The following is a 12,282-nucleotide window of genomic DNA, read 5'->3' as shown; positions in this document are numbered from 1 at the left end:
CTTGCCAGCCTCATTCGAAGCCAGGTAACAACAGCAGCGGTAGTCAGAAGAGCTAGGACAGACCACGCTGAGCAAGGCCGCCACCAAATAACATCTCCAGACCTTAGCTGGCTGGCATTTGATTGGCCAGGAGTGAAGAAGAGGTGCAGAATCTGGGTCAGAAATAACATGTATTTTTTTTTGTTAACTAATAAATTCCTGACCAATGTTAAACTCTAGAGTTATGACTAACTTCTCCCAGGATAGCATTGTTAAAGTTCCTTAAAAAGTGAAATAATTTGGGTTGGGAAGGTGGCTCAGTGGTAGAGTGCTTGCCTCGCATGCATGAGACCCTCGGTTTGATTCCTCAGTACTATATAAACAGAAAAAACCGGAAGTGTTGCTATAGCTTAAGTGGTAGAGTGCTAGCCTTGAGCTGAAGAACTGAGAGGCAGTGCCCAGGCCCAGAGTTCACGCCCCACGACCGACAAAAAAAAAAAAAAAAGTGAAATAGTCTAACTCATGTCTGAATTAGTCCTAAATGCTGTCCTACCCAAAAGAAGGGAAATAGTATGGCTTTCAGCTTCCTTTAGAGCGAAGACTGGCTCATTAACCACATCGTCAAAACTGCCATCTGAGCAAATAGATGCCAATTTTGATGAAAGGGTAAAAAGTGGCAATATCCATCCAAATCAGGAAACACAAATGAAGACCAAGACATCTGCCACAGATATATGCAATATATTGTTATTGGTGCCAGAATTACCAACATGAGATGAACATTGGTGGTAATATGCAATGAGAAAGGGTAAAAATCATGTCCTCATCTGCATAATTTGTTTTCCTTTCTTCCTATAGTGTCCTTCCTTCTGTTTCTGGGAGACCCCAGGCCTTCTCTAACCTTGTATCCACTGCCCCAATCAGAATCTTGCTCTTGAATGGAGTTTCTGGCTAAATCCAATGGCCCTCTAGTCTGAGCAGAGGTGGGACAAGGAAAAAGGCTGTTGATAAGATTCTGCTTGTGTCTTTCTTGACCACATCCAGGCTCTAGTGCATGTTTCTGTATGACCACCTTCCCTACCTGAGGTTCATTCTGCATTAAAAGTGCTCACTCAGCCGGGCCCTGGTAGCTTATACCTGTAATCTTAGCTACTCAGGAGGCTGAGATCTGAGGATTGAAGTTCAAAGTTGAAAGCTAGCTCAGGAAGGAAAGTCCATTAGTCTTTTAACTCCAATTAACCATCAAAAAGCAGCAAGCAGAAGTGTGGCTCAAGTGGTAGTACACTAGCCTTGAGAACAAAAATAACAAAACAACAACAACAAAACAACTAAGGGACAGTGCCCAAGCCCCGAGTTCAAGTCCACTACTGGCACACATGCATGGGTACATACACACACACACACACACACACACACACACACACAGTGCTTTTCTTCTGTCCCCAAACAACTCTCATCCATCCCTCCATGTGGCCATGTAAAGAATTTCCACAAAGGGGCCACCATCCACTCGTTCTGTACTCAGCTATTCAGTTTGTGCTCAAGGCACCCTAGTAGACAATATGGGATGGCAGATTTCCATGACAGAGACAGACATCTTTAGTTGTCTTGATCGATTCTTACCTACACTGTCCATGCAACCATTTTCCTGAGAAATCCTCAGGTGGTTCTGCTGCCATGATCCAGGATTCAAGAGCTTTTTTTTTCCCTCTCCCTCTTTTCCTTAGAAAAGTACTTTTTGAGTCTGTGATGGATTAATTACTCCTTTTCTCCTCCAGTAATTCCTGCTGCATACCAGTTCTTGTGGTTGGGAGACAGAAAATCTGAAGACTAAAATTGACATGTGCTGTTAAAAAAAAGGGAGGGGGGCAACTTCAAGCAAAAGAGGGGAGAATAATGGGTTTGGATGTTCCACGTACAAGTAGAAAGCCTTAGTACTCATGCATACGCATGCTGCTATGGCTGTGTTTGTAAGGCTCTAGCTGTAAACTGGAAACCTCAAGTGGCTTCCAGATTCAGAGTTGGCAGAACTGTTTGATGCTGGCAAAACTGGAAGATCTCCTGGAGTTTGTGCTCCTTGAAGTCAGCCAACTGGAGAAGAGCATAGGGCTCTGCTGCCCTCCTGGGGCTGGCTTCTCCTTGATGTTGCAGCCTTTCTGTGGGGTTATTTCTCTAAACTAGTCTTGCAATGAGTCTGTGCCTTTATCCAACTCTGTTTCACTAGCTTCTCCCTCAAATTCAATACTGGAAGCCAATGCTCTGAAGACTGTGTGAGTAATCCTTGTCTTAACCTCAAGTACTGGGGTTACAGGTATATGCCATCACATCAGATGAGAGCTTATTTTGTTAGAATATTTTGAGCTTCATTCTTTTTTAATGACTACATTGTACTCCATAAGCCAATCCCTATCACCTGACATTGAGAGATCCTCAAGTCTTTTGCGATTATAGATAATTGGGCATGATGGGTAAATGTGTGAACTATAGCATCCACTCAAATGGAATAAAGTTCTACTGCTATCACATCTAGTAGAGTGAACTTGGATAAGTTATTTAACCTCATTGTGTCTCTATTTCTGTACCTAAATTGAAACTAATTTTAAGCTCAGGGTATTCTGTGATGATTGTGTAAATACCTGGCTCAATGATTTGATGCCTACAAGTCTAAGTTTCAGCTAACTTGAATAACACTGTCATTAAAGTTAGATAGTACCTTTCTATATTGGTAAGTAGGATAAATCCTTAGATTTTTTAGAAATTCTTGGAAATAGAATTTAAAGTGTTTACTATTGCTCAACTGCTATTCATGGTAGTTGAACCAACTTGCCTTGCCCTGTACAGTATGTATCTTGGTTTGCCCTAAATGCAGATTGTTGGCAAACTTTTTGATAGACATCATCAAATTGTAGTTCTAATTGTAGTGTTAATGACCATTTCACTTACTCTGAATGAAGCTGTTCATATGTTTAAGAACCATTGATATTCATTGTTCTGTTTTCCTATTGAGTTATGATATTTTTTCCTATTCTTTTTAAAAAAATATATTAAGAAAATGAGTTGTTTGGGCTGGGAAGGTGGCTCAGTGGTAGAGCGCTTGCCTTGCATGCATGAGGCCCTGGGTTCGATTCCTCAGCACCACATAAGCAAAAAAGGAAAAAGCCAGAAGTGGCACTGTGGCTCAAGTGGTAAGAGTGCTAGCCTTGAACTGAAGAGCTGAGGGACAGCGCCCAGGCCCAGAGTTCAGGCCCCACGACCGGACCCAGAAAAAAAAAAGAAAAGAGAAAATGAGTTGTTTGTTTATGAGATGAAGTAAATGTTTTCCATGCTTTTTACTTGCCTTTTTAAAGTGATATTTTATGTCATGTTAGTTTTTTTCTGATTTCCAGGTTTTGTGTCATATATGCAAAGATATGCTCTATGCTGAAATTATTTTAACAAATTCTGCCATGATTTTCTAGTCCTTAAATGGTTTTATAGTTAAATTTTTAGGTTAGTTTTTGTTGTTGTTGTTGACAAATATCTTAATTTTAAAGGGGGAAAAGTTTATTTTGGCTAACAGTTTCAGAGGTCTCAATCTAACATCAGCCAGACCCACTGTTTTGGACCTAAGGTGAGGCAGAACATCATGGTAGAGAGGGTATGACATTGAGCTGTTCACCTCATGGCGGCCAGGAAACAAAGAGAAAAGGGAATTGGGAACAAGGTATATTTTTGCAGAGCAAACCTCCAGTGACTTATTCTTCCAGCTGAGTTCCATCTTCCACTTTCTTTCATCTTCCCAAAACATAATCAAATTGTAAATCCAGTAGAGATTAATCCATTCATTGGGTTGGGGCTCTCAGGATCTGTTGCTTCCCTCAAAGCCCATCGGCTGGTAACCAAGGCCAGATCACATGAGCTTTGGAAGCATTTCATAATCAAACCATATTTTGGGGTATCTGGAATTTATTTTGAGATAGGAGTGAATGGTCCCCTAGCTACATTCTTAAAAATGTCAACACCATTTAGTGAATAAATCAACCTCCTCCAAGTTACTTGACATGCCATCTTCATCATACTCTATATTTCCTTTTGTGTGTTGATCTATTTTAGCTGTTTTATTATATTCCATAGATTTGTCTATTCATGTCCCATAAACATGTTGCTTTAAATAATCATGTTTAGGAAAACAGGTAATTTTAGTTAGCTGTTAGGGCTAGCCTTCCCATATTACTTTTATTTATTACAAACTTCCCTTTATGAATTTTCCTGGATTTGATTTCTTATTATTTTAGGAATTTTAGAATAAACTTACCTAGTGAAAAATAAATTGATTGCTTTTCTCTTTGGAAACCCTGAGGATTCAAATTCAGGGTTTTATGACTTTAGGCGGACCTAGCCCCAGCCCATTATTAATATTTTAATGAGATTTTCTATGCATAATTATCCATTAGGACATTTATATTCATCTTTATGACTGGTCTCACATAAGGTGGTTATGAATGTCTCTCATACATTAGGAAAGATACAAATCCACATTTGAATAATGCTTTATAAAATATAAACTTCATGTTGGGCACTGGTAGCTCATACCTATAATCTTAACTACTCATGAGGCTGAGCTCTGAGTTTAAAGCCAGCCTGAGCAGAACAATCTGAGCTTCTTGTCTCTAATAATCCAGCAAAAAGCCCGAAGAACAGGAAAACCTTGAGCAGGAAAAGCTCAGCAATTGCATAAGGGCCTGAATTCAACTTCCATACAAGCTCAAAAATAAAAATAAAATATGGGCTTCATATGTATGTAGAATTCTGGTCATAAATTCTGAATGAGGTGACAAAAACAAACTCATGAAGAAGGAGGCTATGTTTGTAGAGGGTTTGTGCCTTTTACTTGAAAGATCCTTTTACTCATTTGGTTAATTACTCCATGGATGATCAGTGAGCTAGGGACACATTGTACTAAGTTCTGTCACACATACTTTGGAAGGATACTAGAAAGACCTTCAGGGAGCCATCTGCTGTCAGTTCAAGTAGGGAGGCAGCAATCTTTTCTCTGGCCAAGAAAACGATCCACCATTGGTACTCAAAACTATGATAGTATTGCCAGATGATGCTTAAACAATTCTGAACTTTCACACACAGGCTGTGACCCCAAATTTGTAAAAAGAAAAAAAAAGAGGGAGGACTGAGAGGAATTAAAGGCTCATGGAGGAAGCAGCTGTGAGTTTGTCACTTTAACCTGGGCATATACAATGGGATCCAGGTCTGTAGAGCTGTTTTCAATCAAGTGATTGTTCTTTTCTTCTGAAGGTCTGAAAGTCATGCTGGCATAGGTAGGTGAGTCTTTTTGTATGGTTGAAAGCTTCAGAGAAAACAAAGAGGAATAAGTGAATTCATTTTGGAGCCAAAGATATCTTTTAAGTGACCCAAAAGCTTCAGTACAAGAATCCAACAAGATAAGAACTCTTAAAAGAACCATTTGCCTAGAGCTCAGGAAGTGACACCACTATTTCAGTAGACAATACAGAAGGAAATCTGGGGGAAATCCCAGTTGCAATGACCTTCCAGTGTCCTGGAAACATGGCCATCTTACCTTAGCAGGAGGATCTGAGCCAGAATCCAGGGTCTGGGAATTGGAATGACCTACAACACGTGCCAGGAAGACATACATATCTCACCAACGAGACCTGGAGGAGTGGGGGAGTCTTTCCCTTCAACCTCTGGTGGTGTGAGGAGGGCAGGGAAATCAGGGAAGGCAGGCTAACGGGCTTCATCTCACCCCTGCCTCCTCCCCCTCACTGGCTCCTGTCCTCAACGGCAGAGAGAAGGTGATCGCATTCCCCAGACACCACTTACACCTTCTGCAGCTCTTCACGATGAGAAAGACAAAGGCTAGCAGCAGCAGAGTCAGTAGAACTCCAGCAAAAAAGGCCAAGATTAAATGCTCTTTTCTGTTTTGGTAAAGGGAAGGAAGGAGCAGATGAATTGTTGGGCCTTTTGAAGCCCTTCCTGAAAGTCAAGTGTAACTTTCCTGTCTGCCAGTAAGCCCTTGGAATGACTCTCACGTAGGCTAGTGGATTTCACGCTCACCCACTGGTTATTAATATTTTGCTTCTGGTTATACAGGCATTTGGTTCCTCAGTGAGAGCTATGGATTTTCTCCCCTTCCTGCCCTCCAACTAATCCATGTTTTACCTTCCTTCCCCCCCCCCGCACCCCGCTCCCTCCCACCCCTCACATTGGGTGAGTCCAGAGATTTCTGCGTCTCCCAAAGCTTTGAGAGACCAAATTGAAACTCCATTCCTAAGCTCAAACCATGATTTTATAGTTTTACTGTTTCTGATGCCATCTCCCCAGACTCCCATTTCTAGTACCTATCCCTAGATACTGTCAACACTAAATCCAGTGCCATGCAACCCAGATGAAATGATGGAGTGAATGCCTTTACTTGGGAAGATTGAGGTGGCAAGGCTCAGGGCTGGTTGGTGGGACTGTAATGGTGTCTGCAAGAGAAGATGGAAGGGAGGCATCAGTGAACTGGGTTCCTTCTGCTGTCCTGCCCATTCACATTTCAGCTCCCCCCCACACCCTCCACACACAAGCAGTGTGAGATTAGTAAGGGGCCTGCAGATCCACAGAAGGTGAGAACACTCGATCCTTTAAAATGAGAAGTAGACATCCAAGTGCTAATATCTCAAGCCTGTAATCCTAGCTACTCCAGAGGCTGAGATCTGAAATTTGCAGTTTACCACTTATCTCCAATTAACCACTTAAAAATCAGAAGTGGAGCAATGGCTCAATGTGATGAGTGCTACCCTTGAGCAAAAGAGCTTAGGGACAGCACCTAGGCTTTGAGTTCAAGCTCCAGAACACACACACACACACACACACCCCCAGAAGCAGAGCTGTGACTCTTGTGGCTCAAGTGGTAGAATGACAGGTTAGCATGAAAAAGCACAGATCTAATGTTCAAGCCTTAGTAGCAGCACCAAAAATGTAAAAAGTCACAATTATAATTGGACCTTAAAATAACTGGCCAGGGCTCAAGTGGTAGAGTACTTGCCTGAGGCCCTGAGTTCAAATTTCATACTAGAAAAAAAAACTAAAAAAACCCTGGAAAATCATTCAGTAAACATCCAAAAGAAATGAGCTAAGTGTTTTGAAGCCACAGCAGTCCTTTAGATAAACACAACTTCTCCTCAGGTGTTCCCTCTCTTCAGCACTGGGAGACATTCTGCCCCTGCCTAATCAAGACTGTCCATCTGGGAGCAAGAACAAACAGTAAAACCCAAAGCCAGTGCTTATCAAAGTCCTGAGGACTTTGACCTTGGACACTGCTACCTTTTTCTGCTTGTTTGCAGGGTAGCTATTAATAGTGGCTGGCCCTAAACAGATACAGTGGTTTCCCCAGAGCCTACCCTGTATACTGGAAGAGAAATGAACCTAGAGTCTTGGATACTGCTGCCCAGCTGGTCTGCTCAGAGTTGGAGGACCAGGTAGTTTTTCCTTTTCCATTTTTTTTCCTTTTTAGTGCCAGTCTTGGGGCTTGAACTCAAGGCTTGGGTGCTGCCCCTGAGCTTTGTGCTCAAGGCTAGCACTCTACCACTTTGAGCCAGAGACCCATTTCCTGCCTTGTGGTAGTTAATTGGCAATAAGAGTCTCATGAACTTTTCTGCCTTGGCTGGCTTTGAACTATGATCTTCAGATCTCAGTCTCTTGAGTAGCTAGGATTACAGGTATGAGCCACTGGTGCCCGGCTCTATCCATTTTTTGTATCATTAGATTCTGCATTATGCTAAATCCTGATTCTTCCCACTCAGTCCTATACACAACTCAAGGCAACTGACGACGCTCATCCCAAACTCACCGATTTTGGGTTTAGGGTGACTTCCTCCCATGCTGTCTTCCCCTGAAAGTAAAACAGGAACTTTTTAGCCTGGCAAGAGGTCTACTCTCTGACTGATAGGCTGAGTGTCTAAAAGGGCCACCACAACTGGCCTCAGACTTTGCCTGGTGTGGTTATCCTGCTTGGCTACCAGTCCTCAGTCTAGCAATCTGATCTAAGGCACCAAGAATTGACTGATCTAGATTGGATTCTTATCAACCAGCTAATAACAGGAACGATGTACAAACTGAACAGTGTAAGTAAAATAGTGATAATGCTTAGCACATATATAGGACATGCAAGAACACTATAAAATAATTCTGGTTGGGAGGCATTGGGTTACAACTATTAAGTATAAGAGAAGATGAACGGTCTACCTCTATTTTCCCTGGTAATTCCAAGTAAAACTTTGACAAAACTTCTATTGGTGGTCCTTCCTGTAGGCTCTGTTTGTCATGTTATATACTTTCCTAGTTTTTATCAGAAACTATAAAGGCAGAAATGTACAGTAATACCATCTAAAAACCTACTACCTATCATAGTTTAGTATCTTTCCCTTAGTGACACTTAGATATTCATTTTTTAAAAAATAGAACAGTGGAACATTTACTTCCTCACCTAGACCTACAACTTATCATATACTATCTTCTATCTACCTCCTTACCTATGGGCTATGTTTTTTTCTATACATACTTATGATAAATTTGACTTGGTAATTTAGACACAATGAGGTTAGTAACAATAAGGAAAATGAAATACAATAGTTATAACAATATACTGCAATAAAAGGGTTAGGTTTTCTGTTTCGTTTTTTGTTTGCTTGTACTTGGGCTTAAACTCAGGGCCATGAGCTCTTGCTCAGCTTTTTCATTCAAGGCAGGTGCTCTACTATTTGAGCTACACCTTCTTCACTTTTTTTTTTTCCATATTGTAGGTAAGTGTCTCTCAGATTTTCTGTCCAGGCTGGTTCAAATTGTGATCCTCAGTTTTCAGCTTCCTGAGTAGCTGGGGTTGCAAGTATGTACCATCTGTACAAAGCAAGTTTCTTTTAAAACTTATTTCTGGAAGTTTCCATTTCATATTTTCAGATCATAGTTGACCACACGTAGCTGAAACTATGGATTAAAGGAAACAACTGTTTCCCCGCTTATTTATATAAGTGGTTTCCAATTTATTTAAGTAAATAACACATAAAACCTAGTACACATCCCTAATTATTTTTTGGTGGCTACACTTTTACTTTAGTGCCCGCAGGCCATTTAAGGCCCGTGAAGTCACTGGTACATGATGAGGCATGCTTCCATCAACTGTCTGCAGTGCATAATTTTGTACATGAAACACCACTGATATTATAAATATCCAAATGAAAAATATTTTGGTTCTACTATTTCTGCTGGGGTGTGGGGTGTGTTTGCGTGCATGTGTGTTAGTAGTGGATCTTGAACTCAAAGTCTGGTACCATTTGAACCTCAGCTCCGCTTGGTGATTAATTGGAGAGTCAGGTCTCACAGACTTTCTTGCCCTGGCTGACTTCAAACCACAATCCTCAGATCTGTGCTTCCTAAGTTGCTAATACAATAGGTGTGATTCAGTGTGATTCAGCCCAGCTGAGTTTTAAGGTAATTAATCAGCACATGCCACCAACTGCCAGTGTTTTAATTGCTCAACTCTCAAAAGCTAATTTCCAAGCCTTCCAAGGGAAGGGTGGGGAGGATGCATCAGTCACAATAGCAACACAGCAACACTATAAAGTACCACACAATTCACCAAACGTTTTTAGAACCAGTCATGTAGGATAAAAAAGGAGCCAGTAGGGTACAGTGGGACATGCCTGTAATCCTGGAACTTAGAGGGCGAGGTAGGAGGATTTCAAGTTTCAGATCAGACTGGGCGACATAGTGAGATCCTATCTAAAGACAGGCAGACAGACAGACAGACAGATAGAGCCTGACAGAAAATTTTGGTGAAAAGTTTGAGCCATTAGAACAGGAAGCCCACAGTCCACAACAGAATTAGCAGGGGAATTCCTTCTTAAATAGTCTTAGCCACATAATATAACATGATATAAATGCATATACTGTACTAAAAGTATGAACTTACACTAGACCTTACCATTCAGCAGATTCAGAATCACCAGTGACGTCTGGTACATTGATAACCTTTGACCTTCGGGCTTCAACCATCTCAGAGAACTGCTACCACCTAAAATAGTTAGGCCACTGCAATCTGAAAGACTATCAATCCCACAGTGCTAGGGGAAAAAGCTCCTTTCATATTTAGGCCAAGAGAAACAGGAGGTGTATTTCCCTTTGAAAACAACAATATAAATTTTTGACAAAGGCACCAAAAATGTAAACAGTGCTATAAATAATGTTCTGTCTGGCACTAGAGACTCTTAATCATCACTATTAAATCCATCAATGAAATGCAGCCTCCGAAATATAACCTTCCCTTCCCCCACCAAATAAAAAGACAAAGGTAACAGAAATCACCAACTTGATCACTTGATCTTTTGGTGATTATTTTATCTAGATTAAAAGTATATGGTAAATGTATTTACCTCTCAAGAAAAACTCCAGTCATAAGATGCAGTAGTCTGAATTTGCTGGCTTCTGTTACTCGTCCGGTTTTTCAGAAATTACAAAAAGTACCACCACTGTCAGTGCCACCACCAAACCGGTTGTTGCAAACATCTTGTCTAACTTGCTGGAAGGACTTCCTCTTTAAGGACATTGCCTCATTCTGAAAAATCCTCTTAAGCAGTGAGAACTGTTTCTGTATCTTTTCACACATGAATGCTGGAACATAAGTGAAGGATTGATTCCTGCCTTATTCCCCCAGGTCAAGCAAAGTACCAGGTGTGTGCTCAGGTGCTTGCTTGTCCGCAGGCAGGTCATTCCAACCTTGGCCCCCAGAGGGGTTGGCTTTTCTCATCTCTGCTTTTTGTTGTTGTTCTAATTTGATCTTACTTGGCACCCTGTTTAGCTGGACCACCCATTGTTCTAGTTTTATCTTAATCTGAAAATCCATAGTAAAAGTTTATCTCTCTGATCAGATTCCCATAATCCTGTCCCCAAGTCAGGTTTGCTCCAATTATTGCTATGTAAATGTTCAGGTCTAAGCTTTGAGGTTTGACAGTAGGCAAAGATGGCTTCTTCCTGCCTGTATGAGACTACTACTAATTACACATGCTGTGAAGGAGCAGACTTCTGTGCTACGTATGTTTACAATACAGGAATGCAGGCTAAAAATCTGAAATACAGCTGGGAGGTTCTACAACCAAGCAGAAGAGAAAATTCAGAGGCAAGAGAAGGGAGAATAAGTGTTAAATACTACTCAGAGGTCAAGTAAGATGAGGACTAGAGGAAAGGGTCTGGATTTGGGATTGAGATATATTCTTGTTAAAGCAGCTTGGGGGTGTGGTAGTGGTAGGGAAATCAGGGTCTTTGAGCTGTTTCTACTTTTCTTCAGATACCAATTTAAATGCAATTTGTTTGAGGCCATTCATGTATTCCTAAACTGGGTTCATACTCCAGTTTTGATACTAGGAACACTTGTTATTCAATCAATGCCCTGATGACTAGGCTTTAAACTGTAAGCCACACTCATAGTCATACCCTAGCTCCTAGCAGTGCCTGACCCATGATGCGCTCTCTACCATTGACTACTGTATGACCTTGACATTGAAACACTTTGTTCTTTCAAGGTTCATTCTCACTTTTCTTTCAGTGGAAGTAATTTACTTCTGTTGAATGCTAATTACTCCTCATGTATAATAGACTATAGTTCTCCCACTTAGAGATTGTACAATGTCTATATTCTTATCTTTTTACCTTCCTTCCTCCAAGTCTCTCTCAGGTCAAAATATTTACCTGTGCCAATTGTTGGTTCCTTCTAGGTCCTGGGGTGAGTAGTGTTATGCTAACTATGGTACTTGTCTCTTCTTTCAAGTCTTTTACTCCTTTGTTTTCTATCCTCTGTCCTTATCATTTAAACACAATTATTCTCAAAACAGACCTCAAAGACCTCTGAGTTACAAACTTTTGACCCTTTTAGTACTACTCAGTCTCCCTGAAAATGGATTACTGTACACTCTTCCTACAAGAGGCTGTCTCAGTATTATGACACTACTGTCTCCAATGACTGGGCATTTCTCTTTTGCAGAATACTTTTCTCTTTCATTCTGGAAACACTGGTGCTCTTCCAGGGCTCTTTATTCTTTAACAGTTCCTTCTCTATTCTAAATCGTAAGATCCCTTTTTCTACTCCTTTAACCTACCAACCAGGCAACTTGACCCTTTACTACTTTCAGTGTCCCCAGGCAGGTCCTAATATTGCCTTTAGCATTTCTCATTTACTTCCTTTCCATTTGTTCTACCAGGGACTTTTTGGTTAAGACCTTCAGTATCATGTAGCTAGAAAGATTCAACACCTTAATT

General features: G+C 40.9%; 2 protein-coding genes across 5 annotated transcripts in view; one reads left to right on the top strand and one right to left on the bottom strand.

Annotated features, from left to right (window-relative positions):
* Window positions 1-2,459, top strand: part of LOC105991955 (adenosine receptor A3-like) — a 150,143-nt gene extending 147,684 nt beyond the window's left edge. For 2 of the 4 annotated variants that reach the window (XM_013024752.1, XM_013024744.1), the window contains exon 7: window positions 2,204-2,459. In XM_013024752.1, coding sequence (XP_012880206.1) covers window positions 2,204-2,242 — 39 coding nt within the window. In that variant the 3' untranslated portion in view covers window positions 2,243-2,459. Of the gene's footprint in view, window positions 159-2,203 lie in introns of those variants that run through there. The other 2 variants (XM_013024745.1, XM_013024746.1) reach the window with 1 other exon arrangement.
* Window positions 2,460-4,835: 2,376 nt separating this feature from the next.
* Window positions 4,836-8,774, bottom strand: LOC105991850 (chromosome unknown open reading frame, human C1orf162). The gene is made up of 6 exons (XM_013024594.1): window positions 8,747-8,774; window positions 7,826-7,867; window positions 6,407-6,461; window positions 5,815-5,909; window positions 5,552-5,601; window positions 4,836-5,320 (listed from the first exon to the last, which is right to left on the bottom strand). The coding sequence occupies exons 2-6, from the start codon at window positions 7,854-7,856 to the stop codon at window positions 5,162-5,164; spliced, it is 390 nt and encodes a 129-aa protein (XP_012880048.1). The 5' UTR covers window positions 7,857-7,867; window positions 8,747-8,774; the 3' UTR covers window positions 4,836-5,161.
* Between the last annotated feature and the right edge of the window lie 3,508 nt (window positions 8,775-12,282).

The sequence above is a fragment of the Dipodomys ordii genome, unplaced genomic scaffold (assembly GCF_000151885.1).
Source record: "Dipodomys ordii isolate 6190 unplaced genomic scaffold, Dord_2.0 Scaffold78, whole genome shotgun sequence".
NCBI lineage: Eukaryota > Metazoa > Chordata > Mammalia > Rodentia > Heteromyidae > Dipodomys > Dipodomys ordii.
The sequence above is the reverse complement of the archived record's forward strand: the minus strand, read 5'-3'. Positions and strand labels throughout refer to the sequence as shown.

What these genes read in the sequence shown, in the direction of transcription:
- LOC105991850 (XM_013024594.1), bottom strand. Translation starts at nt 7,856, where the DNA reads ATGGGAGGAAGTCACCCTAAACCCAAAATCG. An exon ending in CGTGAAGAGCTGCAGAAGGT is followed by an intron (nt 5,602 to 5,814) that starts GTAAGTGGTGTC and finishes CACGTGTTGTAG; the next exon opens with GTCATTCCAATTCCCAGACC. An exon ending in GCTCAGATCCTCCTGCTAAG is followed by an intron (nt 5,321 to 5,551) that starts GTAAGATGGCCA and finishes TTTTCTCTGAAG; the next exon opens with CTTTCAACCATACAAAAAGA.